Raw genomic sequence first — 26,383 nt, forward strand, 5'->3', positions numbered from 1 at the left:
TGTTTTCCTTAAAGAGGGTTCCCTCCTCGCAGAAATAAAGGCTTCCAATTTATCCGTCAACAACCGTGAAGATAAGTCCCTCCCGAATGGCATCAGTCCATCGCAGAGGATCACGAAATCTTGTTTCACATAGCCCTTGCAATGAGTCTTACTAATGCAACTTTTCCTGGAAAACAAAGAAATAACTTCCAGAACCAAACTCAGCTCTTGAACCAAGATTTTCTGCCCAAATTTTTGTTATAGGTTTGTTGACCAGCTATTGAAACATCTTATTTTCTGGGAAACAATTCGAGCAGCCTGCAGATACAAGGAACATTGAACGATGTGGATTCATAAACTGCGCCTGAAAATGATGTTTCGGAACACCTTGTAATAAATCAAAAAACTTTATTTTTAAGATATATTATAAATTTACAACACACAACAGCAGTGTCTTTAGTGTGTATGTGTGAGCAGGTTTAAAGACTCAGCACTCATTCTAGTCTCACTCGTGGGTACGACTTCACACGCCACGGGTACGCAACTGTTTCAGTCTGAACAGGTCTGGCTTTGCGAACGACCTCGATAACTTCCAGGAATATATTTCAGTAGACAACAGTGACTGCTTAAAAGGATAACAAATTAGTAGCATTTCTTGCCTTTTTTTTTTTTTTGTGCCTGGAGGGCTACTGTCCGGAAGCAAAGCCTGCTGGTTTTCCCCTCAGGGAGAGGTCAGTGACCCACGCGAGCACATCCAGAATGAACCCTGAATTCCACAGGCTCAGCGACGTCCGTCCTAGTTAAGCTTCATAAAAGTAACGTTACATTTTAGAAACAGCTGTGCATGCCACACATCAGTGTCAGTGCCGTATAAAAATTATCATACGCTGTACCTAATTATTTTATACACAGGTGAAATGAAAAATGTTAACTCAGTACCTGGCAATATAATTTTACTGGTGCTGCCTTGTGGTAAGTGCTGGATAGCAAATCACATTCTTGTACAGTTCATTAAACTATGATAAAAATATGCAAATTAAAAATCTCTACAGGCCTCTCTTACCTGCTGTAACAAAGACACTTTGTTTTGTGGGGCTTAGTTTGAAACGTGATCCAATTTCTTCCCTCTCCCCAGAGCATGATATAAAACTATACCCCAATTCAGTAAGAATTTAATGCATTTACATTTATGGAAGTTCACATGCTGCAAACAGGAGCTGCATTAAAGATCTTCAAATGTAGGGCAAGAGGTGCTTAAAAAACCCCACCCCTTTTGTTACACCTAGATGATGGGATGCAGGTGAGATCCACCACCACGACAGCACATTCACGGAGACATCATCACAACGCTTGCGGTTTCCCCTGCGGGAACATGGGGACTGCCACCCCGGCCGAGCTCACCGACTGTCCTGCCTCCGACAACAGCCACCACAAACCCTTCAGACAAATAATCGGCCCGGAGAGGAGCACACAGTCAGTGGCTTGCTCGTGCCTCAAAGCACAAGGACTTACGATGGGATGGAAACAGCCAGCTGCAAGTGCCGCTACTCCACTAGTTAATAAAAAAATGCTATTTATTAAAAGTAGAAAACCAGGGCATTTACTTTGGATGAAACACTATCCTGCACACTCTACTTTTGTAAAATTGCCACTGAAGCAGAGATCACCGTTAACCTCCGTATCTCTTCTACAGGCAATATTTGCTGACAGTGTTACTATACATTCGTTTGGTGCAATGCTTATTTAAACAACTTTCAAAATACATTAAAAGATCCTCAGCCCATTAATCACAATGCCTAAAAAAAAAATAATAAAAATTGTAACAGTCCCAACTAAAAAGGATTTCCATAACCACTTAAGAGTTTCCTGGATATGAAGATCAATCTCCAAAAGACAAGTTTGGTTCCAGGAGAGTGAGGAAAGAAATGGGGGTCAAGGTTCTGGGACACGTCTGCAGCAGCCAAAAAGCAGCAATTAGCTGGAGGTCTCAGAGCTCTTGCAGGAGTGACCCTTGCACCATCCCAGAACAGCCGGAGTGCAGCGATGCCTGCTTTAAAACCCGTGCAAGTTAATTTTCCAGCTGCATGGAGAACAGAAGCATCCTTGAAATGGTGTAAAGATCAGCGAACTGTGAAGTAGCTGGGTAATCTTGTGTGACCACTTCCACAGAGTGATGCAGCAACCTTAAAGGAAGACTCGTGCCACTGCTCACAAGGAGAAAAGGAACGGCAGATTCTTTGGACTGGACCAGACACTAGAGGTTTATTAGGAGAGTTACGCTAGCTCAGTCTCACAGGTCAAGACAATCAAGGTCCAAGCTGTAAAGTGGCCACTGGCATTTTTTCCAAATACATCCCTTTAAATGCATCCCCTATAAAGAGAGTATAAACATGAAGCCCTGAGAACAAACTTCCATATAGAACATTTCTATTAAAAATTTCAGTGTTTCGATGACAGAATTATAAGTTACATACATTTAAATAAATAGCTAGCTAGCTTTCAAGAGTCATGTCATATCAAAAGGTAGAAGATTGTCTGAATCAGCGGATGGGGCAAAGAGCTAGGACTGTAAGAAATAGTCCCTGCGTTGTATGAGCCACCTGCCACCCCACTTCCCTACTTCCCCTTGACTTCACAGGCTTCCCGATATTCCCTTGACCACGTTATGAGACACTTAAATATGACATGTCTTTGCTAGTTATAACTTGAACACCAGAGGTGCAAGCACAGGCCTCAAACCTGTAAATCCTTACTCCTGCATGTAGTTCTTCCTCACAAAAACTTCCTTTTTTTAAACAAAACCTACTCCTGGGTGCTCCGGGACCTCTCACTGGCCTACAGACCAGATCCACCAGTCCTCCACCCATCAGCCATGGAACGGGACAGTTTATCCCCAGGCAGAGCTCTCACCACACACAGTCCTTGTGCCTGGAGACCCATCTGCACGTTCTGACTCAATAGCAGTGATCTTTCTGTTTTTCTGCGGGTTTTCTAAAAAAAAAAACTGAGATAATCAGTGCCTTTGCAAGCACCGTGGACTTAACTCCCCCTTCATTCCCTGCGATGGAGTAGCAACACAGCCCGGTGCGATGGGGACGCAGAGCTCTCAGTCTGCTACTTCATACCCTAACAACAACACCGATGCCTTCAGCAATTCCTCGAGCATTCGTTTAACCTCAAGGGCAGTTTTTGTTTGTTTTAAATCAACTCCTATGCCTTGCTGCAAACATCACACTTCCTAAGTTCTGGCCTCTTTCAGCTGTTGGCCACTGCAAACTCCAAGTTCCTGAAAGACAAGCGGGGCGATGTTAAAGCCATACCAAGCAAGAAAACTGTTTGGCAGATCAGGAAGAACACACTCTCCAACACTTCAGCTGTGTAAGTGTGAGCTCTGGAATAATGAAATCCAGAAATAACCACATATTCTCAAGTCTTCAAGCATTTTAAAGATGTAGTATTCCTTTATCACTAAGGGCCTCTAACTGCTGCTGCAACATCAGGTTATGTTGTTGAACCTGGGCATTCAAGCATGAGTTGTTTTACTGATGCTTTTCCCCCCCTTGCTTTATAAAAGGCTCAGTGGCACTGACTGTGTGCTGGCATACCAAGGGAGGCAGCTCTGATAAAAGTTATCACCCCGATCAAACTGACGCTGAAGAACACACACAGCCATTAGCAGGACCCGGCAGTATCACGCTCCGATCCCGCTGCTGTGGGGCTGATGCAGGGATACACAAGCAGCAGAACCTTTACCCTTAGAAATGAGCCACTCTGCTCCTCCCAAGCGGGTCAAACACCACAGATCAGGAACACACCCAGCTTCAACCCCCCCCGAACTTGGGGAGCTGGTTCATGATCCACATTGCCCTGGCAGCAGCAGCCAGTCCTGGGCAGCTCCTCCCATGCCAGCAGAGGCAAGATGGGTTGCTTGCTCTTGCCATGTGGCTGGTCACCCAGGTTCTGCCAGCAAACCAGATGCCAAACTTTTAGATGGCTCTGAAGCTGACAGATGATCCTTGCCTGGTCTGTCTGGAAGCTCTACAGCCAATCCAGAGTCTGATCATGTATTACTGAAATCAAAAGAAACATTTCGACGAGCCTTCACATTCTTCAAAGACCCAGACCGCCACTGAAGTATCTGCTCGTTAAGTCTGAACCTGTACTTATTCATTCAGAAGCCAAAAAACCCCAAACTACAGGGTAGTTCTTCCCCAACTTTGTCTTCTAAAAACATTCATTAAAAGGAATATTTACAAGAATCCTGATTGATAGAGAAGGACATGTGCCTCTAACATTAAGAGCTTCAAGTAACAGTGTCTCCTGGTAGTATTAGGGGCAAAAAGCTTCAGGGAGTAAGAAAAAAAATGGTCAAAACAATCAAAACCTTTTATAACACTACAACATTCGGTCACAACTTCTCATGAGTAGTTGTGCTGTACTCACTGGGTTGCAGGACCAGGTTCCTAGCTTTTACAGTTACAGGGCCAGGTCACAATTTAATGTCAATCTGTTCCTAGCAAAAGTCCAGGAAAATAGTTTTCCTGTCCGATTTGAACAGAAGAAGCATCTCTATAAAGCTTGGAATTTCTATGTGTAGAAGTAAACATTTCAGCAGTCATGAACTATAAAGCTTAATATGAAATTAGAAATAACAAAAAAAATCCTGGGATAGAAAGCCAAGATAAAAATCTCACGCTGTTTTGATTTCCCAACCCTTCATATTAATTATGTGAAATTGGCAACTTCAGTGCCTTGACTGCATAACAGCATAGATTAGATGCCAGGTTCAGGCCAAAACTTGTTGCAGGGTTTCGGGTTGCATTTTTTTTTAGTTTGAAAGAAAACCTCAACCACACAAAAAACCCACCCCAGCACTTAAAAAGGTGACTCGCAGAGCTGCTCAGGATCTCTCTGTCTGACAAGACACCTTTGTGCCATTTCAGGATAGGGTCTCCATCTGGTTATTCTGCATTTTGGAGAGGCAGGTCTTGCCTGGCCTGCCTTTCCAAAAAAAGGGCTGTGAAACACAAGACATGGTGAGGATTATGACAGATGTCAATCGTGTTTCACTACCTTGAAAACAAAACCCATTTTTGTTCAGACTGTTCAAAAAGTAACACCTGCGGAGCCCCATCATAACAAGAGCTAGCTGTTTATCACCAGTAAGTTCTCTTCCTAAAAGCTCACCACTCCTGCCTGAAATCTCAAGTCAGTCTTCTAACAAAACAGGAAAGACACAGCCTGACATTCTCAGTATTTCCAAGGTAAAAATAAGATTCAAGAAAAAACACATCTATCTCAAAGATGATAATTTCAAGCGTGCTTTTAAACATGTTAAACAAGATAAAAACCTAAGTGGTTCTGCTTTACAGATCACCAATGAAAACCCCATGCAAATTAGTTGCTTTTTTGTAAACAGTTTGAAACAGTCAAAACCCACAAGTCTCCCTTTCCAACACCGTGCACATAAAAATGGAAAAACCCCCGCTACATGAATATCATAGAATCCTAGAATGATTTGGGTTGGAAGGGACCTTAAAGCCCATCTAGTTCCACCCCCCTGCCATGGGCAGGGACACCCTCCACTAGCCCAGGTTGCTCAGAGCCCCACATATCCCTCCTCGCGCAAGGACGTGGCAGAGTGTGAACTCAGGAACTGCAGCCTACTTCAGAATCCAAGCCCTGGCGTAGCGAGTTCTGTCATGAAAGACATACTGCATCTTTAACGTAGCTGACAGAAAATCTCCTACAAGTATAACCACAGTGAGTCTGCAACAACACTAACGCAGAAAATAAATAGGAAAAAGTAATGCTATTTATTAAAAGAATTCCATCTCTGAATTATTCTGTTTAAATTATAATGCAAGATAAACTAGTTTGGATAGAAATGTGCTTGCTCTCCCAATATTTGGACTTTTAAAAAACCCTTTCCTAAGAATCAATTTTAAAAAGCATTTTATAATTTGATATAGCCATAAATTAATACTGTATGGAGATGATTAATACCCTATGCTAGTGGTCAGTGACCTTTTGTAAACACCAGCCAGATGCTAGCAAAACTGGCTAGAAAACTACTGTCACAGGCCTTTTTAACAAGCATTATCATATTTCTTTCCAACAATCAGATTCTGAATTGTTTTCACAAAACCTTTTCCTATTTTTTGATATACTTTAAACCTAATACCTGAAAACATAAACAAGTCTTCAAACCTCTTCCACTAACACTAAATCCACAAGGCAATTAGCTTCAGTTGGCCATAACTACATAAGCTCTCGTGCGAGAGACCCATTCAGACAGGATCTCCCCCTTCTCCCCTTCCATCCGCCCCCCTCCCCAAACAATCCATGCACCCTCCCGGTGAGGCGAAGGTGAAGCGAGGGACAGTAGGAAGTGGCACAGTGGACTGGCATTCCCCTCTACGTGCGATTCAGCGTCTGGAAGATTCGAGAGATCTGTAGCATTACAGGCCCAGTTTCCGGATCGTTCATCCACTGAGTGCTGTTCAAGGGGTTTTCAAGCATATCCTCGAAGGCTGCCAAGAGATGGAAATTGCAACACTCAATTAGTCCTTTAGTCAGCAAAGGCTTCAACGCTTGGGATGCTTCAACAGCAGGACAGTTAGAAATAGCCGCACCTCAAAGGCAGTGGGCAAACATCACCCCGAAATGGTGGGAATGCACATTTACTGTTTGCACTCCTACGTCTCCACAGCCTGGGGTGCGACAGGCTGTTACGCTTTCCCCATTCCTCAGCATTAAACTCACTGCAGACAGAGGCTGATTAAATACTCAGCCTGGATTATGGTCCGTCTCACAAAACCCCAAGGACATGGGTTTGAAGAGCTAAAGTCTTAGCAAATGCCTACATGCAGTAGCAGGGAATATGCTATGCAATTAGTCCATTGGTGAAAGCCCATCTCAGAACTGGGTCATTTGCTGCCACTGCTCCTGTGGGAAGGCTCTTCTGCAACTCCACTCCTCTGATCAAAGATTTTCCGCATCCCAGGCTAGATCTCCTCATGGCTAGCTCTTGCACCAGTATCTTTCCCCCGGTGGTACTTAACCTTAAGAGAGTTCACAGAAAGCACCGACACCCCCTTGGCTCTGTTACCTTTGCTTTCCTATGCTGCACTTTGGTTGTCCTATGGCTACTCTCTCATAATATCTCAGAAGAAAAAACTAGCCCAGCAAAATAAGAAGCAGGTATGCCAAAGGCTACCCAGGAAAAAGCAGCAGAGCCAGCAAAAGTGCAGCCCCTTGAGCCCTCAGATCTTGGAGCTCTCTCTTTTTGTAGAGGCCCCTGGAGCCAGAAGGGAAGCAGCACCTTCCCTCCGAGCAGCGTGTGCTTTCGCCTTCCCCATGTTTGGAGAGTAGAGGGTGTGAGGGAGGCAGCCAGTTCCACCCGCCCAGGCATAGGCAGGAAAGGCTGTCTGTGCAGAACAGTTACCTCCATTTCTGAACAGTGACAGTGAGAGCAGTTTCTTCTTTCTACAGCTGTCTCTACAATAAGCTTTGCTGTTTTGTTTGGTTTTTTTAAAGGTGCCAGTTTTCACTCTTCTACTTATGCTGAAGGAATCAGACAGCTACTGCAAGAGCCAAGCTGCAAATTTGTCAGAAGAACGGTCCAGGCAATAATTTATAAGCCTTATGACAGACACTGAGCTAGACTACTGGACATTTGGAGCAGTCACGGAGCAGGACAAAAAAAAGCAGTTGCACATCTGATCTATTCAGAAGTCACCAAAATGTCAGTGTTGTAAGAGTCTGGCAGACCGGCACCAAGGTCAGTGTCTTTATTTTCCCACGAGCGTTAGTGTACAAAGCTCCAACTGACATTAGTGGGAGCCGTAAGTACCCAGCACCTCCGAAAGGCTCATCATTAATACCTTGCTCAAGGTCACACAGCATGCCTACAGAAAAGCCCAGAATAGAGTACAGACCTCACTTTTCACCACTTCAACTATATTCTTTTACACAGACTCAAAAGCTTAAAACAAAAGATTTATCAACATTCTGTAAGTATCTAATTAAATGCAAACACTCATTACTAAAATCTGTGACATAAGCAATTTGTAGATGTATCATTAGGAATATATTCTCTGATGTTCATCCAAGCTTTACAAGCGCATATAATGGCATTTCATTTTCTATTTATATTCTGAGCTGCAGTGTGGAACCCTTGTTGGAAATGAAGAGACCATTTGTTCAGAAATCAGAGTGGGAAGGTTCTGCTCTTGAATTATTTAAAGGCTTGCAAACTCTCCTAATTACATTTAAAGTAGTATTTTTAAAAGCTGTCTTGAAAGAGATATACACCTTTTATTTAAAAGCAAATCTTCAAATAAATTTTGAAGCCAAAGATTAGATGCAAAACTTTTTATATCCATCACAGAGCCAATGCCATTCTTCTGTATCACCCTCCAGCATCAGAGACCAATTGATCAGAGATTTATGTTTCACTGTCAGGCTCATCAGTTGGGTACTTGCTGTGCTCGCAGCCTTTCTGACCAGGAACTTTACCATGGAGCGAAACCCAAGCAAGGGGAAGTTATCTCAACTTTGATAGAAAAGGCCTTAGCTCAGACTTCTTGTTTGGTTACTCTTCCACAAGTTATCTTCCGTCTCAATGATCAGGCCTCAGCACACAGTAAGCTGTACAGGAGACAGCCTCGTTTTTCCTGTGAAACAGTCAGAGTTCCTGACAGACATTCCTGATTTTTCCCCTCGTGGCCAAAGGGAGCACGCATAAGGTCTCCTAAATCCACAAAAGCATTGTGGCCAGCAGCTATTAAAGTTCTGAGTTCAGCAAGTGTAATCAATCCAGTAGCCTGGAGAATTGGTATCGTTTCTGGGACAGCCCCAAGTTCTGTTCTGGGTTTAGCTGAGTTGCAGTATGACACAAACCAACAATACATCTGCTGAAAGGGAGGAAAAGGGTACAGACCCGCAACTATCCCACAAAGTGTGCTGTCATCATCCAGTCTCTACTCTTATTTGCTAGCAGCTACAGAGACAGTGTACATACATCAGGAATGCACGCAGGACTTACCTAGTAGAGTTTTAGGGTTGGTTAGCCCTAACTGTACCACTGGGTTTTCTAAGATGGCTTGGAAGAGAGGGCTATTGGTGTCAATTCCCTTATCTAAGTCCTCTGGAGAAGGCTTTCTGTCTCCCAGCAGCCATTCACACTGAAAGAAATCACCAGGCACCACAGACATCACAATCGGTTCCATTAGAATGAAAGTCTCTCAAAAGTTTTGACAATGTGGCATGTTAAAAATATTTTTCCTCTCACAGTTAAAGACTGAGTTACACATTTCTTTTCACGCTAGATTACTATTCATTTGTGTGTTGCTCCCACACCTTTATTTCAGCAGGATCAGCAGCAGTGCTTGGTATGGTAATAAAATTATACCAAGTTTGGACGTTTCGAGGCTCAGGGAAGATGTTTGTTATCCTACGTACGTACTGCCTCAAAGGAACCCCACCAACACGGTTACAATGCGTTACGTGAAGTGCCATCCAGCCCAACATCCTCCAACAGTGGCCAGCACTGGATGCTTAAGAAGAAAAGATTCCTTGGCTGTCAGCTGTGTCCACGTGATTTTCCTTAACATACCATCCACTAGCAGGGGACTAATCAATCTTTGAAAATCTTATTTTTGATTACATAAACTGTGGAATGCATTGCTGCAGAATGGTAATTTACACACTGCATGGCTTGAATCTCTTGTTTGATCATTTATTCCTGTACTTTAATCAGTTGTTAATTATTGGGAATGCCTTTTCCTTTCTCATGACAGCATAATCTCTTTGCAGGCTGGTGAGGGAGCTTCTCAAAAGCTTTTTGAAAATCCACATGTGCTATCCCAACTAGATCAGCCTCGACCTCATGCATGCTGAGAGCCTCTAAGAAGTCTAAAACCTTTGTATTCTAGTTGTGTATCTAATTTGAAAGAGGCACAGAATACATAGCGCTCATTTCATCTCCAGTAACAGGTGGGCTTTATGCTAGATCAAAACATCAACCAATTCAATGATAAAAAAATCATTTGAGCAGACTATTATAGCAATAAGGAACAGAAATGACACTGTACTCACGGCTGCATTTTGCTGGTTGTTGTTCACTCTGAGTGCATCTACCACTTCTTTTTCATCAAATCCCATCTCCATCAGGGCAACGACAGCCTGTATCAGATTTGCACAGCTTAATAAACATAACATTTAAAACAGAAATGAGGACAATCACATCCTTTCACCTTCTGTGCAGGAGCTTTTTGTGGGGCTTCCATTTATAGACCACTAAAGAATCTTATCTACAAAGTTTTCAAATACTGTATATAAAAAGTGACTTTATTATGGAAGAATAAATCTTAAGAGTGCAGGTAGTTCCTATCCTCATCTCTGAAAGCTGAATGCAAGTCAAAGAGCAAGTATACCTGGGGTAGAAAGGAGAAGAGCAGGACAGAAACACCTTATTTTAGAACTTCTCTCATGTCTCAAAGCTGTCATTCACACCTCACTGACAGATCAAGCTCCACATTCATTTGTAGCTCCATTTATTCAGTTTAATTTTACTTCCTGGATTATTATATTGCTAGTGAGCATTATGTATTTAGACAAGTGTACCCAGATACCGTTATGAGAATGTTTCGTCATTTAAAAATTGTAGCCAGGTCAAATACATTTGCAGCTTTTGACTGAACTCACAAGAAACAGCTAGTTGTAAAAGCACAGTGTTGGATTTTAAAGAGCACCTCCTGGTGAGTTAACAGTGTGATAACAACACATTTTCACTTCAGCTAATACTGTGCTCTGAAAAAAGCTAACTTCTGCATTTGCTGCGAGACTTAAATCTGCTGGTGATACTTTTCCTTGCCTCTTAAATACAACAACACTCTTCTGTCCTTTTCTACAGCAAAAGGACCTACTCCTTTCCTGCAACCCTTCCTTCCCAGATAGCAGTCTTAAAAAGCAATGCCAGGAGTCTGGCAGCTTGTTTCAGTCCCATCAGTTAATTTTCAGATACAGAAGTAACAGTGTCAGCAATTTAGATACTGTAATCTGACACAACGACACATTAATTAGGTAATATTCCTCTCAGCAACCTGAATTTAAACAGTCCCTAAAGACTTCCACTAAACTACTGTCAAGCCAGCATAATATACACAGAATCACAGAATGATTTGGGTGGGAAGGGACCTCAAAGCCCATCTAGTTCCACCCCCCTGCCATGGGCAGGGACACCCTCCACTAGCGCAGGTTGCCCAAAGCCCCATCCAACCTGGCCTTGAACACTGCCAGGGAGCCAGGGGCAGCCACAGCTTCTCTGGGCACCCTGTGCCAGGGCCTCAGCACCCTCACAGGGAAGAATTTCTTCCCCCTTCAGCTTCAGGCCATTCCCCCTTGTTCTGTCACTCCCTGCCCTTGTCAACAGTCCCTCTCCAGCTTTCCTGTAGCCCCTTCAGGTACCAGAAGGTGGTCTAAGGTGTCTCCGGAGCCTTCTCTTCTCCAGGCTTAACAACCCCAACTCTCGCAGCCTGTCTCCATAGCAGAGGTTCTCCAGCCCTTGGATCATCTTTGTGGCCTCCTCTGGACTTGTCTCCAACAGGTCCAACATCTATCCAGATGCCCCATTTCATTTATTAACTAAACATTTACTTGGATTTCATAGTGCCCACACAGTCCCTTCCAATCCCAACAGTTAGATAAATAGTGAAATAAACAGCACGTACTCGTGGGTCTGGACGAAATTCTCTTTTCCTCCGGATCTTCTTGAATATTTCTGTCAGCTCGTCCTTGGCCTCTTCCCCACTCGCTTCTGAACTAGGACCTGCAGTTGCTTCAGCAGAGGATGCACCAGCTTCAGCTGCAGCTTCTGATGGAGTCTGACCTGGAAGCGGAGCATCCACCGTAGGGTCGTCTGCGTGTTCTATCAACCACTCCATGGCCTGTGTCACTGACATACTGAAAAGCAAATCAAAACACAGGGATGAGAAACACTCCAGATGTACACTATGTTCCACATACATTTGCCTTTGAATTTATTCCCGTCGTTTACTGACTTGCAGGTAACTTAGTATCCAAAAAGTCATAAAGTTTTGGAGCAGGTCTCGGAACACCTTAATTCTCTGTGCATTCAGGGCACCACAATCTTCTCCGAAGCCAGGAAGACAGAGGAATGAAGTCCAACTTGGACAGCTGCAACCCAGATTTTAAAAGGCATTTCTGAGGGAGTCACCTTTTTCTCCACATTTGCTTTATTTCACAACAAACACTGACTATTTGCAACTATTGAAACTGCAAACAAAGCATGTTCCAAATTTACATGGAACTACATCTCAGATGCAAGCTGCTTTGTTGCTTCTTAAGGAGATCTCTCAGACATCCACCCAGCGATCAAGGAATGCCATTAACAAAAGAAAAAAAAAGAGGGTGAAAAACATTACATGTGCACAATATGCCTTGAGCAAGAGCAAAATTCAACACAGGCAATTGCACTTGGACATGTACCACTCTGTTCTTCCTGTGCTCCAACTTAAGAAATCTGTGATTCCTCAAAGGAGAGCCCAGCCCAAGGGAACAGAACATCATGATCACAACACGGTCACTTGCTATCCAGTGCGAGTGCTCAAGCTAAGGGATCTTCAGAGAGCCCTAACACATCTCCTCCCAATAAATATGGAGGAAGGAAAGATAACGACAAGGCAACTGGACATGTAATTTCATTTGACACATGGGAATTATTACATGTTCATAGACAGGAGAGGAAATCCTTTGCCTTTACAGTTCCAACATGAAAGATGGAAGTCATTGGGGGAGAAAGTCTTCCTGAGCCCAAAGGGAGAGATACTGGAAAGGAGTGACTGGAATATGTTGTGGGTTCTCTATCACTAGAAATTTTCCAGAATGGACTAACAAACCCCTCTCAGGAGTAAGGCAATAGAGCTGATTCTTTTTAGGGCGTGAGAAGAACTACAATACCTCTTATTTTCCTACAGTTGCTGTCTGGACTTTACGATATTCTTGGAATGTTTTTAAAAGACCAGCACAAAGTATTTTTCTACAGCTGAAAGACTGATGTGGATGGGCTAGGTTTGCTTTTTTCTCTGTAAAATCTGAATTCTAAAGCAGAACCTAATTTGAGTTTAATACTTGGAAACAGTGCCAGCCTGGCAGCCTTGTGAACTGCAGACCAGCTATTCTTTCCAGAGCAAGTACAGCGCCGTTACTCCCTTTCTGTGCCATCTGCACCTGCGTGCTGCCTGCGGCAGCGTTGTTCTTTGACTTAATGCTTTTTCCAACCTAGTTTTAGGTGACCCACATGTGGAGACTTTAGAAAAAAATGCAATTTTTTTTTTTTTTTTAACGATATCAAGTAATTTACAGGCAGCGTGCTGAGTACACTTACTGATTTAATCGAAGGGCTTTGACAGCTCTGCTTTCTGGAAACCCCATTTCTGTAAGCTGTCGCAGAGCTATCTCATCCACTCTGTCTTCCTCATCCTCATCCAGCATGGCTACACATACACAAACAAAACAATGTTCAGATTGACTTCAAGCTAAAATAAACCCCTTTCTCAATGGAATGGCATGTGTTAAGTTCAAACCCCATTCTTCTCTTCAATCCCTGCCTTTGTTTCTGCCCTGAATTTGCTATCTCATCATTTAATTTGCTGCACTCAGCTTTGTCAGGCTCAGATAGATTCTTCCAGGGCATAGACTGCGTCCAGATGTGGTCAAGATCTCAAATGAATGACAGCTAACTCTCACATTACCATGTTATTTCCACATAAGTAAACATAAATGATAAACAGATCTTCAGGGAATCTCCTGTATCTACAAAGTAGGTTGGATCTGGTCATAGCAAATCTCAGGGGCAAGCATTTTCTGCAAACTGAACCAACACTTACCCCTTTCTCTTCATTTTACTATCTCCTTGTGTATTTTCAACTATTCTTTACTATCCCTAAAGTGCAACTCATTTAAGTTTTCCTATTTTTTCCACCACTAATTATTTTTAAATGGAACTTCTCATGCATCCCAAAGGGACCTTAGAAATTCACAAGTTTTACACAACCTATATCCACAAGGTGAAATGTTTGCCAGAAAGTTTGTAGCAGCTTTGCTATTACATTAAGGTCTGGACTTCACTCTGCAAGCCTGCTCTTCTGCTACGGAAGCAAACAAGTTCTGAGGATGAAACTAGTGATTATAAAGATATGTCCATACCATTTGCCTTCTTAAATAGTTCAACTGCATCTGGGTTCAGTGCTAGCAATTTCTGTGCGACTTCTATGAGAGACACTAAGATCTTCCGGAGCTCTGTCTGGAACTGCAAGAAAGGAAACTGTCAAAACATTTAGACAGGAAGTTACCAGACATCATTAAATCTTAATATATCTATTGTTAGTACCTCAGCAGTAGTCTGAGGGTACAGAGGGTTGCTCTATTAGGGCTTTATTTTCATTGTTTAGTCTCCAGGCCTCTTCTGTGAAGTGGTACATGTAAGTAAGAGCTACGGGGCAGAAAGGTCCTTTTACTTCTACCACAGCTTGCTGCCCAGTACCACAAGATGTGCAGTGTTCAAGAAAACACATTGGTTCACAGAAAACCTGACTCCCACCTTGCACAAGTGCTGTAAGATGACAGTAACAGTAGCTCCGTACCAGCGCTACTTGCTTCTGTGAACCAAGGAGCCTTCCTGGTTAACCATCTGTTTTCTAGTAATCTAAATTTGAACAACATAGATCAAAACTATTTTCTAAACTGAAGCATCACAAATTCCTTTCAGTTGGACATTTGTTTTTAAAAATGCCACGCTCAGTAGGTCACGTTGGCCATTCAACAGCTTAAATGCCAGTTGTCCCCTTTAGGTTACCAGGGCACTCTGACAGCATGCAATACGTAGGGAGCTTCGCTGCTTCATACCCCTGCTAGTACAGAAGGGTAGAAGTAGTCGCCACACTGCTGAAGACAGTTAGAAGCATTACAGACTCTATCAGCATTCAATTACCAAAGTCAAAATTTATGCCTAATTTCTCTTTTCAAAACCACAGAAGAGAAAAAAAAATCACTGCAAACCCCTGAACTATTTAAGACTGAAGAAATAAACACCCCTAACTTCACATTTGCCAGATCTTGAATACATTTACTGAGGCTTTCCTTTGGACAAATAAAACATTTAAAATTATAGTTTAGAACAGAATGTTTTATTATCACTAAATAGTATGTGTCTAAACCTTTAAGTTATCTACTTTAATATACATTATATACATCTGAATTTATCTTACAGAGAAAAGAGAATCACGTTCACATGTAAGAAAAGGTTATGCAAGATAAAAGCCTATTTGGATGTTAGTGTGTGAGTTGAAGTCTAATACTTACATCCCTCATGTTGTGATGGGCCACAGTGCGATCTACATTGCGAGAGGGCAGATTTGCAGTTGCTTTGAGAATAGCATCCTTATCGGGAGCTTTCTGCTCTTGTTTCCTCTGAAGGATAGAAAACATGATCAGGTTTCATAACCCATTATCCACAGAACAGAGAACACAGCACAGTGGAGAGCAGTTTCATATTCTTCACCAAGGCATCAAGCAGTGCTCTGTAACTTGCAACTAAGAGAAACAGCAGTCTAGCAATACAATGGATTAATGGCACCGCTATCATTTTGCAATTATGGAGCAAAACTGGACCTATTGGGTTGCCCCACTTTCAATCCTTATACCTATTTCCGTTATCTAAACACGCAGGGAAATTCCAGCATAAAGAGGGCAAGTGATGTATCAAACATGGAGAGAATTCTGAGGCCTCAGTGCCCAGGACCATATTCTGCTCATAGCACGCTCTCCTCAAACCCATGGTTTGTTGAGAGATGTACCAATACTATGCACAGACTAACACTTAACTGCTTAACACTAGAAGTGCTTCGCTGCTTGCACATATCATGCAGAGATATACGGTGCCTTGGATTTTCAGTCCATGCTTATAGTCCAGGACAAAACATAGCAGGGTACAAACTACAAATATTTCCCAGTCTTATAACTTAGGCTCTTACAGTGACATTCTGCACAGCAAGACCATACTGAAGAGAGAGACATACACCAATACCTACAGGAAGGGATAGAGACATACACCAATACCTACAGAAAGCAAGAAGAAACAAAGCTGTGCAAGGACAAAGTAGAGACACCTAGAAATTCACAACGTCAAGCACAAGCATTGCTCAAAGTGTTTATGTGATAACACCAACTGCAGTACTACTCGTGCATATGCATCATCCTGGGCATCACTGACCCTCAGTAACAATTACATTCCAATAAAATAAATATGTATATAAAAAAAGAATAGTAGGGGGCCAATGCTTCAGCTCTACAGACCCAGTTAGAGGGTGACAAGCCACACACAGATAAAGACAGAAGACAGGCTGGCAGCAAGTCAAGTTATTTCTATTGGGTTTTCAAACAGAGACAAAGCAAGGCACTTGCTGAACTATGCTTATGCAGTTATTAGACATTGGTTCAAAGATCAAATCTATACCACTTCCACAGAACATATCTGTAGGTCTTATTCTTAGACAAATGTTCTCACAACCAAAGTTAAAAATGGAAAATCAGCTTCCTCAAAGTTTGGAAGAAATAGGACATAATTTCCCTAGAATTTAACTGGCAGCATTTGCCTCTACAGGTAAAAAGAGTACACCACAGTAACCCTTCTGCAGCTTGTTAATAAAGCAGATAATCAAAACAGTCAAGTCAAGAAGTCTTTCAAACTCACTTTCTCCTCTGCTGACACGTCTGCCATTTTGGGGAGCGGAGGTGGCGCACGTTTCTTTATTAAGAGCAAGACATCTAGAAAGAGAATTATACTGAAATACATTAGAAAGTAATGTGAAAACATTTCTTGTAAGATATCTCACAAATTCAGTTTTTCCTGGAGATGAATTTTGTATTAATTCCACTGTAGCATCAGACCTTTTTCACACTTTAAAACCTGCATGGCTTTACATCCTTCCCTTCAGTATTTGCAATTCCTTAGTGCACAGTGAATTCAAAACATGGTCCATTATTAGTTACACTTTGACTGTTACTGGTTTCTTCTCCTCACACACCACCATTAAAGAAAGGGTGTTACAGGCTCCAGTTGTCTTTTGTACATTAGTAGCACATCAGTTGGCTCAACATAACAAGAAAGCATCAGCACTTGCAGTGCTTCCACTGAGAAGGAAGAAGTAGAGATAGGCCATGGATGGGTTTTGGTCTAAGCTGGGGCCATCCTTCAACTCAGCAAGGCAAGTGCCAAGCTTCAAGAAGAACTTCCAGCATCAGGCTGAAGCTCACCTTTGTGTGGGAACGGCAGTAGAACGATTCACGGTCTACAGCAGGAATTTGCCACTGGCAACCCACCAGAGCAAGTCTCCAGTCTCAGACATCCCGTATGACCTGGCACAAGCTTGATTTGGTCTTTTTAGACTAATACTTTCCCCTTATAAGGCACCCTTTTTCTAGAGATCGCATGATGCTTTACAAGTTTCTAGCACCTCAGTCACTACCGTGTACATTCTAACGGTGGAAAGATGCAGAAACACTAGGTAGAGCCCAAAACAGGCCTGTGCAGCATTTGCGGTCCTTCAGCCAGATATGGCCTGACATGCCGTTCTTACTCCATTGCATTAAGCAGGTAAAAAGCAAACAAAGCATGCTTTGCACAACATGTTTCCTTGGTCTGGCTCAGCATGTAACAGCCAAGAGCAACAGCTGGTGAAGGCTGTTAACTCTCATTTGTCCAGCTGATCAGAACGCAAAAGGATCCGCACGCTGACTCTTGGCTGCCCTGCGCAGTCAGCCGGTGGCAATCGGCTGTTGGCTGCGATCTCATCTCCCTGACAAGCATGGCACATGAGAGGTAGAGCACGTTGCAGAGGGAAAAGCGAAGAGGCATTCGCATGACAGTTTACTATGACTACACAGTTAATACTGCTTAGCTGCCACAAACTGCAATTCAAAATTCTGTAGGAGCCGGCACCTTGCCTAGAAATAATACACCACCAATCAGCAAAAATACTGTCCCTCGCCTTTGCCCAAGATGGCACTTCTCAGCTCTAAAGGTGATAGGTGACACCGCCTTGGAAGAGACACCAAACCGCTTACATTCACAGCGGCAGTTCTCCAGCCTGCATGAACTCGGGCAAAAACCCAGGAACTTTACTCCTGCTGAGATTCTGGTTCAGGCAACATTTCAGTCCACAGCAGACCTGGAGATAAGGGCAGTGGTGCAGAAAGCAGAAGGGGCCATTAGCTTAAGTTGTCTAGTTAAAACTGACTCCAGCTCTCCTCTTTAGATCTTGTTTTGTTTCACATTACTCCTATACACCTTTAAGTTCAGGAGTACACGCATACCTCACATACTCTACTGTAGTTAGTGATGCCATAGGGTGATGGATTCTGACCTATGTTTGCAGAGGGCAGAATGAGATCTAAACTGCAGACACTCAGATACACTTCAGCAACCGGGTCAAGCAGAAGGATGGAGACCTCAAGAAACCCCCCAAAAGCACTGAGTTGTCTGTCTTTGAATACTCAGCCATGACAATTATTTTTGAATTGTTTTGAAGGCTAAAAGCTGCCCTGGAGGTTTAAAAAAATTCCTTTAAAAAAAGATGAAAATAATCTGTTTAACTGATTGACTTAATGAACACACCTAATTCCTTTTCAACTCTTAAAAGGAAGAGTGAAGACAAGGAAATTGCTCAAGGTGCTTCCTCTGGGGAAAAAAGGGGTTTTTTCCCCTCTTCCTTTTTTACCACCTTATTAGCTTCCTATGTCAAAGCAGAGAGTAGATAGTAAAAAGGTTACTGCTTGGAACTTGCCAAATAGTTAAACACAATCTCATGTTTCCAAGCTGATAAGATTAAAAACCAGACAATCTTACCTCTATCCTGAATGTTTTCCTCCAACACTGTTTTTGTGTCTGTCAGCACCTTCTCAGAAGTAGCATGTATCAATTTATGATGGGTCACGGTTTTTGGATCCTCCAAACTCCCAGGTACACACTGCAGAAGATAATAAATACTGAAGATCAGAAGACAGAAATAAGCCTACTGCATGAATCACTGCACTTTGCACTTAAGATTCTCCACACACAAACTGTGCCATCATTTACTAGCTTCTTAATAGCTTAAGCTAGAGGCCAGTGCACAGAATGTATTTTATTAAAGAAACTAAGGCATGATTAGTGCTGTAACGATACTGACTGTGGTAGGTTTCCACCTGCATACCCAAGCTCCTGGCTGGGAAGAATAATTGACAAAAGGAAGGAATCTAGCCTTCCTTCCTTGATGCTGTTAAATTAATACCTATATCAGGGACTTGATGATCCTTACTGGGCCCTTCCAGCTTGAGATATTCTATGATTTAAGTTCCAACTGATTGTGATGCTCTAACACACTTCTAACATTACAGCCCAATCGCCCCAAATGAGCCTGTCAAGCACACCAGCCCATGTCAGTGGATTTATACTTCTGCAGTACATCTCTATCACCCTTAATTCTGAGTGCTTGGTCCTATACTCAGGCCTCTTGAGATCTGGAGCAAAGCGAGGATGCTCTAGGACCCACAGCTACATTAATTCTGCAACAGATCACAAAGGTCACTCACTTTTTGTGAGAAGTCTGGGAGTAGCAATTAGTATCATGAACTAAGAATGCAAATCTACAAAGAGCATCCAGTGTTTTTACAGAAGGGAAGGCTATAATAATGCAGTATGTTTCTGATTTGTAACTAGTGTCAAAATAGAGGAGAGACTCTCTGCTTCGCCTAATAATTATTATTTACACATGCTGTCAGACTAAACAAGCAACTGCCAGCAGTGGTTTTGGTATACCTGACCTTAAACTGGGAAGGAAATAGCAGTTTCTGCACCTTGTTGCAAGCTGAAATCAACAGATTTGGCTGCTGGAGCCCTAACCTGGGCTGAAAGCGTTGAACAAAAGTTACATTCGCAACTTTTCTTGCCAACCACAAGTAATCAGCATACAGTAAATTTTTCCATACATGAATGTTGTGTTCGATTCCTTATTACAATTCTAAATTGTATGTCAATTAATTCACTGGGAAATCAAGTTCAAATCCTGAAAAAGGAGTGCATGCGCACACAGGCCTTGAACTGACTCATCTTCACACCAGAGTGGCTCCCAGATCCACAGCGATAGGTTTCAAGAACATTACATCAGTGCATCTAGAGGCTTCTAATTTGAGTGGAAAAAGAAAGCATAGTGGTTGCAATTCCAGAAAGGCAAAATTAAAAATAACCCACCAAACCCATGAAATTGATGCTGCTGTTTTCGCCACAAAATAGGACACTTAATACTGACCTCACCTGCTCTGCTCACAGAAAGCAGCTTTTAATGACACTTTTTTCAATACATGTTCCTACCAAGCCACTTTTACCGTGTCTGTGCAGCTCTGATGCCTCAATAAGATTGAGGCAAGAATGTTTGAGTCCTGCTTTGTATAACAAGAGCTTCTTACTAATTCTTCAGCATATTAACTGCTGAACAAAAGCCAAAGAACACATTAAAGCCTAGAAGCAGCCGGGAACACCTTCTGTAATTGAGCTGATAAGTTACCCAAAATGCATAAGAGTGTATCAGTGGAACATCTCGTCTCTGAACAAGCTCAAAATATTACTGTTACAGACTTTGAGAGTCAGACCCCAAAAGGAAGAACTGGAAAGTAGGAGCTGGGAGGTGGATGTTTGGGGTGGGACAGGATGGGACACACATGGATCTATTATCCATTTTTTCCCAGCACATATGAAAGGGGGTGTGTGTGTGCAATCATCATACTTACTAATAAGGTGCAAGTAAGTGAAAAAATGAAAGCCTCTGGTTTAAAAGTCCTATGGACACCTATTATTACTTCCTGTTCCTCTAACCACTTTATTAACAACTGCATAGAAAAATAAGCCATACATGGACAGTACATCTATCAAAGAGACTGCTTAGTGAAATACTTAGCTTATCTTAACATGCCCTTGAAATAGAAAGGCCATCTTAACAGGCGATGCCTTTGCTAGATTTAAACAGCCCACCAAGAACTATCACCACTAATCATCACATCTCACTGTGGAATCTTGCTTCATGAGAATCATACCTGCCAAAATACAGTATTTTTGTATTAAATACAATGCTTTCAAGTGTAACTGAAAACATCTTCCTGCCCAGAGAGAGAACAGCACTGGTAATCCACAGGAAGAGCGGTGAAGGGGAAAGGAATTCCCTGCACAGTGCAGAGTAAGCATCTGTCACACAAGTGAAAGGAAGCCAAGAAATTGAGGTGCACCTTGAAGCCCCGGGACATGGCTGGGGTTAGTGAGCACTGCTCCCCCAGCAATCAGAGGGGCAGCACACTGGGGAAGATGAGCACGCTGAGCGCGCTCTCATCTTTTTGTACAAAAGGATCATAAGGAGGCGATCTGCTGTTTCATCATTTTGCTTCCAGCATAAATATTTGCATTTCTTTTTAACACTGGAGTTTACAGCAGGCTGCTTTGCCAGGCAGGTGAGAAAACTTTGTTCGCAGGTGCCTGAGCAACTGCTGAAATTGTAAGCCCTGCCGATGCTCAGTGCTGTTTGCAGAACCTGGAATCCTGGTAAACCACAAGGCTTTGTTTTTAAACTAAGAAAAAAGCATTTTTTGTTTGCTTTTATTAACAGAAACATTTGAAAATAGTACTGACACTCCCTACTACTAAGCTTGGGTGGCTTAAACCACCTGCATCCCTCACAAAGTATCCACAACATGCCCAGGGGCATGAACCTACCTTATCTTTGTACTCTGAGAACTAGCACCTTGCATCTCTGCTCCACAAACACTCCTTATCATACCTTAAAACCTAGGCGAGTATCACTGAGGCAGCTTAAGACAAAGGGGAAAAGAAGCATTAAAAGCTTGCCCCACACTGCCAGGAAAATTACAGGTAGAGCTTAGACACACATACAGCCCACATTTGTGCATCCCAACCACAAACTACATTAGTATTTCAGAAATGCTGCTGAGCCTCAGCAAGAAGCAATGGTCTCCTGTGATAAGAGTATCAGAACCAGGACAGCCTACAGCACCTCCGGACAGTGCTGTACTTGGATTGTCAATGCTGGGCACAAGAATTACGGGTCATAAAAATATTTAAGTCAAGCTTGAGTTTCTGTGGTTAAGCTGACCCTTCTTAATTCTGGTTCTGAAATGAGCAGTTGCTTTTTAAGGAAACCACAGGAGAGCTCCGGGCCTGCTCCAGCTGAGGTGGTGGGGCCTTGCGCAGGGACAAGTGAAGACTTTGCTGGTAAAACTTGAATTAAAAAATAACTAGGAAGGGAAAGAACTTATTATCAGGTATTTGTGCCCAGACTGCATAGCATTACTGAAAGCAGCAGTTTAACAACACGTAATCACTACTACATTGTTAGATGTCAGGGGATAAAACTAGTGGGAGGGTTTTGGGGGTTTTTATATGTAACCAAAATGACCCAATATAAAACTCAGGGAAAAAAAAAAAGACATCAAGAGTGACACTTCAGAGTTCAGCAAGTATTTGAATGTTATTGAGGGAAAGTGGCCACCTTCCTTAGTTCAAATCTCTTACAAATACTATCTTCCTCTGCCTCCTGAAAGAACAATTTCAAAGACTTTAGGGAATGTAATAATCAGCATCTTACAAGAGATGGCTGCATAAATTATCTCAAGGTGCTATCAAGATTCATTCCAACATACCCATGATCAGGAGTCATGATTTTTCCATTTCTATTTTTCCCCTCCATAAAATGATATATTATCCATAATGGTTATGCAAATCCACACCATTAGCACAAAGCAGCAGAGAGAATGAAATCAAACATCATGCCAAGTTATCAATTGTCTTCTGCCCTGACTTGCGCTACAATGCAAGCACCTATTCAATTAAGCTTCCTGATAATTAAAGGCCTTTCAGCTCTGCACACACTCATGTAATCATTACCCCACCCCGTTTTGGCAGTCTTTGCACCACTCTTATGCTTAATCACTCAGCTGCGCTGAAGGGGGACAAGAGGGGAGCTTTAGACTTCTTCCAGGCACGTAGGAGTGCGGGGAGACCCGCACCCCACTGTGTTCAGCAAGGTACCCCCATTTTCCCCTCAACAAGGATCACACCTACCTCAGACGAAGCAAACCCAAATGCAGCCCTAAATCAAGAAGCACATACAAAGACTACAGGGCAAGAAAAAAAAAAAAAGCGTGTGCTATGACCTGTAGTTCCCAGGGGTTCTAGCTGAAAGCAAACAACTAGCAGGCCCAAGGCAGAGGGCACTTGGCCACCCTTACTTCACAGCGTTGTTGTTCAGAAAATAAAACCTTTTACCTGTCAAATGTGGGTTAAGTAATTACATATTACAGGTATGTTCTACTATTGCAACTGTGGTTTATAAAAAAAAGTCTTTGCAAGACTTTGAAGACAAAAAACACTATTAATGTGGTTTAGTAAATTGCACACCCAGAGATGGGAGTAGAGGGTCTTGCTTTCACTGCTCACAAGTTACACATCTCTCAGCAAAGCTCTCAGCAAGCCGTTCAGCAAGTTACGACTCGAGCTGCCAGACCACGTTATGTTGGTTCCAGAACGACAGACTTTAGGACAGGCCTGGTCATGGGTCACAACCTCACACACTGTTGTTGTCAATCATGTTTTTGCTTTAAAGTAAAACACTATCATGGCAGATCTTCAAAATTCAGTCCAACAGTTTTGAAACCAGTGGGTTTAATTAACACTCAACACTCACAAACACACCAGTGGTAATCAAGCATGTGAGTACAAAGAGCCTGTGTTTTCCAGCTCAGCTTCTATAGATTGTGCCTGTACATTTTTATGCATTTTTCTCTTCCAGACACTGATTAGTAGTTTACGTTTTGGAGGCGTCCATTAAGACCTTCCTGTGTAGAGCGCAGGGAGAGCGTTAGAAGAGCCTATTACGTCCCCACCAAATACCCCACTAGCTACTGTGCTAACACAGGGTGAGGCTGCACTACGACTTTTTCAAAAAAGGGGAAGTTCTCCACCACAGTTACTACTTTCCTAGTTTGTTCTTAACTAGAAAGAAGAAATAAACCAGGCAATCATTTCTGAGGGGAAATCAGTTGACCAGTCTCTTGCAACGCACAGTCACCAGTTCATAACGTGCACGCAGGAACTGGTCATCTCCAATACTACCACAAAACACATGCCAAATACTACAACTAAGGTTACAAAGTAACGTTCCCCCAAAATTCTCCTCTTCCAACACCCAAACCCCTTGAAACGGGCATTTTCTTCCTATATGGAACAGTTTCACCCAGTTCAGGAGGGGTGGCAGACACAGCAAACCAGGAAACCAGAACAGAGACACACTTGTTTACTTGAGCTACTTTTCTTTTTTTTCTTTAAGACATTTACGGGGCCTTAGAAAAAAATCTGTTTTCTTCGCGCGGGGACTTGCCTGCCCTTCCTCCCGGCCACGATTTTCAGCCCCGGCCCGGCACACGCCACGTACCGCAGAAAGCGCAGAGATTTCGGCGCTACCTACGGCTCAACCCCCCCCGCACCGGGCTGCCGCTCCCTCCCCGCCCAACCCACCACCGCCGAGGGTTTCCCGGGGGAACAGGGCAGCCCCAGGGGCCGGGTCGGGACACCTCTCCTTACGTGCTTCAGGCACCGCTCCTTCAGCTTCTCCACCGTGGTGTCCTCGGGGACCTCCTCCAGCCACTCGGCGCCCTCCATGGTGCACACATGGAGCTTCAGCACCTTCCCCGCGAAGATCTTCTCCTCCTGCACGAACATCGCCCCGGGCCCCGCCGCCGTTCCCGGCCCCCGCTCTGCCCCGGCGACGCCTCACCAGGCCCCGGGCACCACCGTGCGCCGGGCCCCGCGCTACCGCCCGCCCATGAAGGTGACCCCGCCAGGCCCGAGGGGAGCGGCGAGCCCTGCCGGGCCGCGCTGGGAGAGAGAGGGGAGCTCGGGGTGGGGGGGGTCCCTGGCGGCGCTGCCCTGCCCGCCGCGCTGCCCCGGCCCCGCCGCCGCCCCTGTCACCGCCTCGGCCCCGCGGTCCCTCCGAGGGGACGGGGGCGCTCCCGCGGCTGCCGGAACCGGAAGGGCGCGACACCGCGGTGCATGCTGGGAGATGTAGTTTTCTGCGTCGTCGTCAAGGTTACGCCGGAAGTGAAGGCCGCGACAGCCCCAAGCGGGAATAAAGCCCCTCCCGCCGGGTGCGCAGGGGAGTTTTCTCGACGTTTATTAACGGCTCCGCGCCGGGCGGGGCGGACTTAAAAAAAGAAGAAGAAAAAAGTTTTCCCGGTGCGCTGTGGGAATTGCCGTCGCTCTCTTCACCCCGGAGCACTGTGGGAAGTGTAGTCCTTCCCTCCCGGTGCACGCTGGGAGCTGTAGTCCGCGGCGCTCAGGCGTCGCCCGTCGGTCTCGGCCAGGCCGCTGCGGCCGGCCTGGGCAGCGCTGGGACAGCGGGCTGCCCCTCAGACACCCACCCGGGGGGCGCTCCGGGGGGGCTCGGCGGGAGCCTGCCCTCCGCGCCCGAGCAGGCCGGGTCGGCCGGGGGCACACGGAGTTCTCCCTTCCGCCGTTAGAGGGGGGTCGCGAGCTGCCTGCGGGGCTGCCGGGCGGGGGACACCTCCCCGCCGCGGGGTCCGGGGCCAGCCCCGGCGGGGAACGGGTGGCGGGCCCTGGGGACGGGAAGGGACTAAAGGCGCCCTCGGGATCGTACCGAGTGGGGCGGCCCCAGGGCCACGGAAGAGTGGCCGCTGACAGCGAGCAGGTGATGGGCGCTGCGCTGGGGCCTGTCCCGTCTGTCCGGGCCTGTCCATGTGTCCGGGCCTGTCCGTCTGTCCGGGCCTGTCTGTCCGGGCCCGTCTGTCCGGGCCTGTCCCTCTGTCCAGGCCTGTCCGTCTGTCCGGGCCTGTCCGTCTGTCCGGGCCTGTCTCTCTGTCCGGGCCTGTCCATCTGTCCGGGCCTGGCCCGTGTGTCTGGGCCTGTCTCTCTGTCCGGGCGTGTCTATCCAGACCTGCCTGTCTGGGCCTGGCCCGGCCTGACCTGAAGGCAGCTGCCCGTCTCCCATCCTTTCCACACACCCGTGGGTGCTGCAGGGTGCGGCGATTCGTGTCCCAGGGAATGTGCGATATTTAAGGCTAATCCATAGTAACACGCTGGTCACACGCTTTCTACACACTCGGTATGCTTTGGCTTGTTTTCCCTGCCTGGATTATTGCCTGCAGCCAGACAGGCTATGGGATATTTTAAATTTTTTTGTGTGTTAAATACACTGTTAAAGGGAGCTTGAAATGAAAAAAGGGGCACTGCAGCTATAGCTGCTGGATTTTTATGTATGTATTA

At 44.4% G+C, this 26,383-nt stretch overlaps 1 protein-coding gene across 2 annotated transcripts; it reads right to left on the reverse strand.

Annotated features, from left to right (window-relative positions):
• Positions 1-378: 378 nt before the first annotated feature.
• UBAC1 (UBA domain containing 1) lies at positions 379-25,120 on the reverse strand. Of its 2 annotated transcripts, none has more exons than XM_054848695.1 (10): positions 24,686-25,120; positions 18,911-19,031; positions 16,757-16,830; positions 15,367-15,474; positions 14,212-14,314; positions 13,391-13,499; positions 11,715-11,946; positions 10,081-10,167; positions 9,029-9,167; positions 379-6,512 (listed from the first exon to the last, which is right to left on the reverse strand). In XM_054848695.1, the coding sequence occupies exons 1-10, from the start codon at positions 24,821-24,823 to the stop codon at positions 6,397-6,399; spliced, it is 1,227 nt and encodes a 408-aa protein (XP_054704670.1). In that variant the 5' UTR covers positions 24,824-25,120; the 3' UTR covers positions 379-6,396. The 2 variants fall into 2 exon arrangements, with proteins under 2 accessions (XP_054704670.1, XP_054704668.1); XM_054848693.1 differs by having other exon boundaries at positions 14,212-14,329.
• Between the last annotated feature and the right edge of the window lie 1,263 nt (positions 25,121-26,383).

Source organism: Grus americana, chromosome 20 (genome assembly GCF_028858705.1).
Source record: "Grus americana isolate bGruAme1 chromosome 20, bGruAme1.mat, whole genome shotgun sequence".
Classification (NCBI taxonomy): domain Eukaryota; kingdom Metazoa; phylum Chordata; class Aves; order Gruiformes; family Gruidae; genus Grus; species Grus americana.

Coding starts and splice junctions, on each gene's coding strand:
- UBAC1 (XM_054848693.1), bottom strand. CDS start 24,823: ATGTTCGTGCAGGAGGAGAAGATCTTCGCGGGGAAGGTGCTGAAGCTC. Junction 14,330..15,366: donor CCCATCACAACATGAGGGAT/GTAAGTATTAGA, acceptor ATGTTTTGACAG/TTTCCTTTCTTGCAGTTCCA. Junction 13,500..14,211: donor ACTATTTAAGAAGGCAAATG/GTATGGACATAT, acceptor GTGTATGTGTAG/CCATGCTGGATGAGGATGAG.